Source organism: Protobothrops mucrosquamatus, unplaced genomic scaffold, assembly GCF_001527695.2.
Source record: "Protobothrops mucrosquamatus isolate PMUCROS unplaced genomic scaffold, P.Mucros_1.0 scaffold9790, whole genome shotgun sequence".
Lineage (NCBI taxonomy): Eukaryota > Metazoa > Chordata > Lepidosauria > Squamata > Viperidae > Protobothrops > Protobothrops mucrosquamatus.
The window spans coordinates 1-2577 of NW_015395577.1; the positions used below are offsets into that span (position 1 = coordinate 1).

The 2577-nt window shown below is 32.0% G+C and overlaps 1 protein-coding gene across 1 annotated transcript in view; it reads right to left on the bottom strand.

Annotated features, from left to right (window-relative positions):
• Positions 1-54: 54 nt before the first annotated feature.
• LOC107301060 (pyridoxal kinase) overlaps positions 55-2577 on the bottom strand; it is a gene marked incomplete at both ends in the record, with an annotated part of 9645 nt that continues 7122 nt past the window's right edge. Inside the window, 3 exons of the mRNA XM_015830328.2 lie at positions 55-166; positions 1354-1399; positions 2533-2575. Of these exons, the coding sequence (XP_015685814.2) occupies positions 55-166; positions 1354-1399; positions 2533-2575 (201 nt within the window). The remainder of the gene's footprint in view (positions 167-1353; positions 1400-2532; positions 2576-2577) is intronic.

The following is a 2577-nucleotide window of genomic DNA, read 5'->3' on the forward strand; positions in this document are numbered from 1 at the left end:
CTGTTTTGTAAATGCTCTAACAATAGAAGACTATTTATTAAAAATAAAACATACTTCTCCTTTGGCTTCCTAATGCAATCAGATAATCATTTCCTGAAGGTGCTGGAAGGTCTGAGCTGGTGATTACAACCATTTCTGGTCCCATATTGTGGAGCATATCCATTACCTTTTCAAATATATGGGGGAAAATATGTTAGTAGTAATATGTGTGTTTGTGAGACAGTGACTATGCTTCTTGGGACATAAATGTCTATACTGCATGCATTTTTATATAAAATATAATACAAAATGTCTAATCTACAAACTGACATTTTGTTGGCTTTGTTGAAAGAAAATTGTAAAGAGCCATGGATAATATATTGTCTTAGAATGAGAGTTTCATTTTGACAAAATATAATTAGTAAAATTAATGTCAAAATATTTTACTGCAAGAATCGGATACACTATCTTTAATCCAACCTATAGATGTTGAAGCAATAATAACAGGACAGACATCCAATGGTCACTGGTAACAATGGCACTTCCACAGACATAATTGGCAGGATTGTGTCATGAAAACAGTACCGATTTGTGCACTCTACAACGTGTAATACAACTGATTTTGACTTAGCATAGCCTTTTGCAACCTTGGTGCCCACCAAACTATATAGACTTCACTTCCAACATTCTAAAAAGTGGTTATGATGGTTGAGGCATTCTGGAAGATGAAGCCCATGTATCTTAGAGAAAGGCTGGTGATACCAAATCTAAGAAATAGCCAGCCACAGTACACCGACTTCCCAAAAGAGCATAATTCCTTAAATACCTTTCCTTAATAGCAAAAGGAGGTTAGCAACAGTAATTCCAGGAAATGTAAAGTTCTTTCTGTATAATTTCATCAAGGCATTCTCAAGCATTAGCTTGAGAACAACATATTCTACTTGTCACCTTTTCATGCAATTATTATTGAAGTCTTATATGTGGGTTGTCAGGAATTTGGGGGATAAAATAGTATCAGGAACTAGGAGTCTTATTAGCAGCTAAAGGTGTAAAATCAATAGATACCCCAGACAAAAAATATAGAGATGTATTAACAGATTTCATTAATGAAATGTTCTAGAATAAATAACCTGTATAATCAACTCTGCAGTAAAGTGGAATCTCTTTATCATGACTACAAAATTGGCATAAACACTAGGGGCAGTACTATATAGCAGCTGGAGATCAAATCTGATATTCTCCAATTCATTTATTGCTGACAAATTTGTAATTTTCTGCATAATGGTAGTGAGAAAAATTTTAGTAGAAAAGAGATGTAGCTCTATCATCCTGTTAAAAGCACTGAAGGAGAAACCTGGCTTCCAACACACTTACCTCTATCGCTTCTTTTTCACTGTGTATCTTCCTGCCAGTAAGTAACCTAAAGTAAGGAAATACAAATTTAAAACATTATTTTGCCCATTAGAAGTATAATTTCAATAATGTTTTTCATGGAATATTTTAGTGAAAAATTAAATCTCTATAATGCTAAATGAGATTTTTTTTTAAAAAAAAAAATGCACCAATCTATTTAACCACTCTCTTGTCCCATTCTATTCAATACAGTAGATATATTATTGAAACCAAAGTATGGTTATCACATAGCTTAATGGAAGCTCAAGATGTATTTTTTAAGGAAACTTCCAATAACTCCACAAGCTTATCACAATTCCACAAATTATGATTCTAATTCCTTCTCCTTTAGCCTTTGTACCAGTGTTCAGAATCCTTTTACCGCTATCCACTCAAAAGAATTTTGCAGCTATCCTAGCTTCAAGTATCCTAGGCACTTGAGCAGAATTCGCAATGGAGATTGAACCACTTAACTGAGTTAATTATTTCAGGAATTCAGAACAAATTTAACTTTATTCTGTTGATTTCTGCTGAAGTGTCTCTCAAAAGCAGGTCTAATTTACTTCTGAAGTCATTTTGCTACTTTTTGATTAAGGAAATGTTTTGAAACATGTTGGACCCAAAATAAAGCCATCGATGTAGACATTGTAATACTTCACATCTGTATGAAAAGGTAGATCTTCCCAATCTTCTTAGTTAACAATTCCATTAAAGATAAAAGTACATATTGCACTATTTATACTGTGCAACTGACAATTGTAGTTTTCAAAAAATGCATTTTTAAAGAACAGTAAATGCATATCTTTATTTTTATCTTAGCTTGAATGCAGATAAGAAGATTAACAGTTTTATTGCATTAAATTATTTTCAAATTTCCTTCCCACATGAAATGTTTTTTAAAAAACTATCCAGAAAAGAATAGAAAAACTAATTTGTGTTCTTTAAAGAAACATTAATTTACTATTTTTAAATCAACAACTGAGTTTATACATTTTTTAAAGTTTGATTTTTTTAGAGGGCAAGAAAACTCTCAAGCCTATTCTTCTTCTTCTTGATCATCATCATCATCATCCTTTGTTGTTGCTATTCATTATAAAGGTAATGTAATCTGCTGAACAATGAAAAAATTATTGTCTCTGGAAATTTTTTAACAACACTCACTCAGCTTCAAACTGATTTGGTGTTATTATATCTGCTACAGGTACC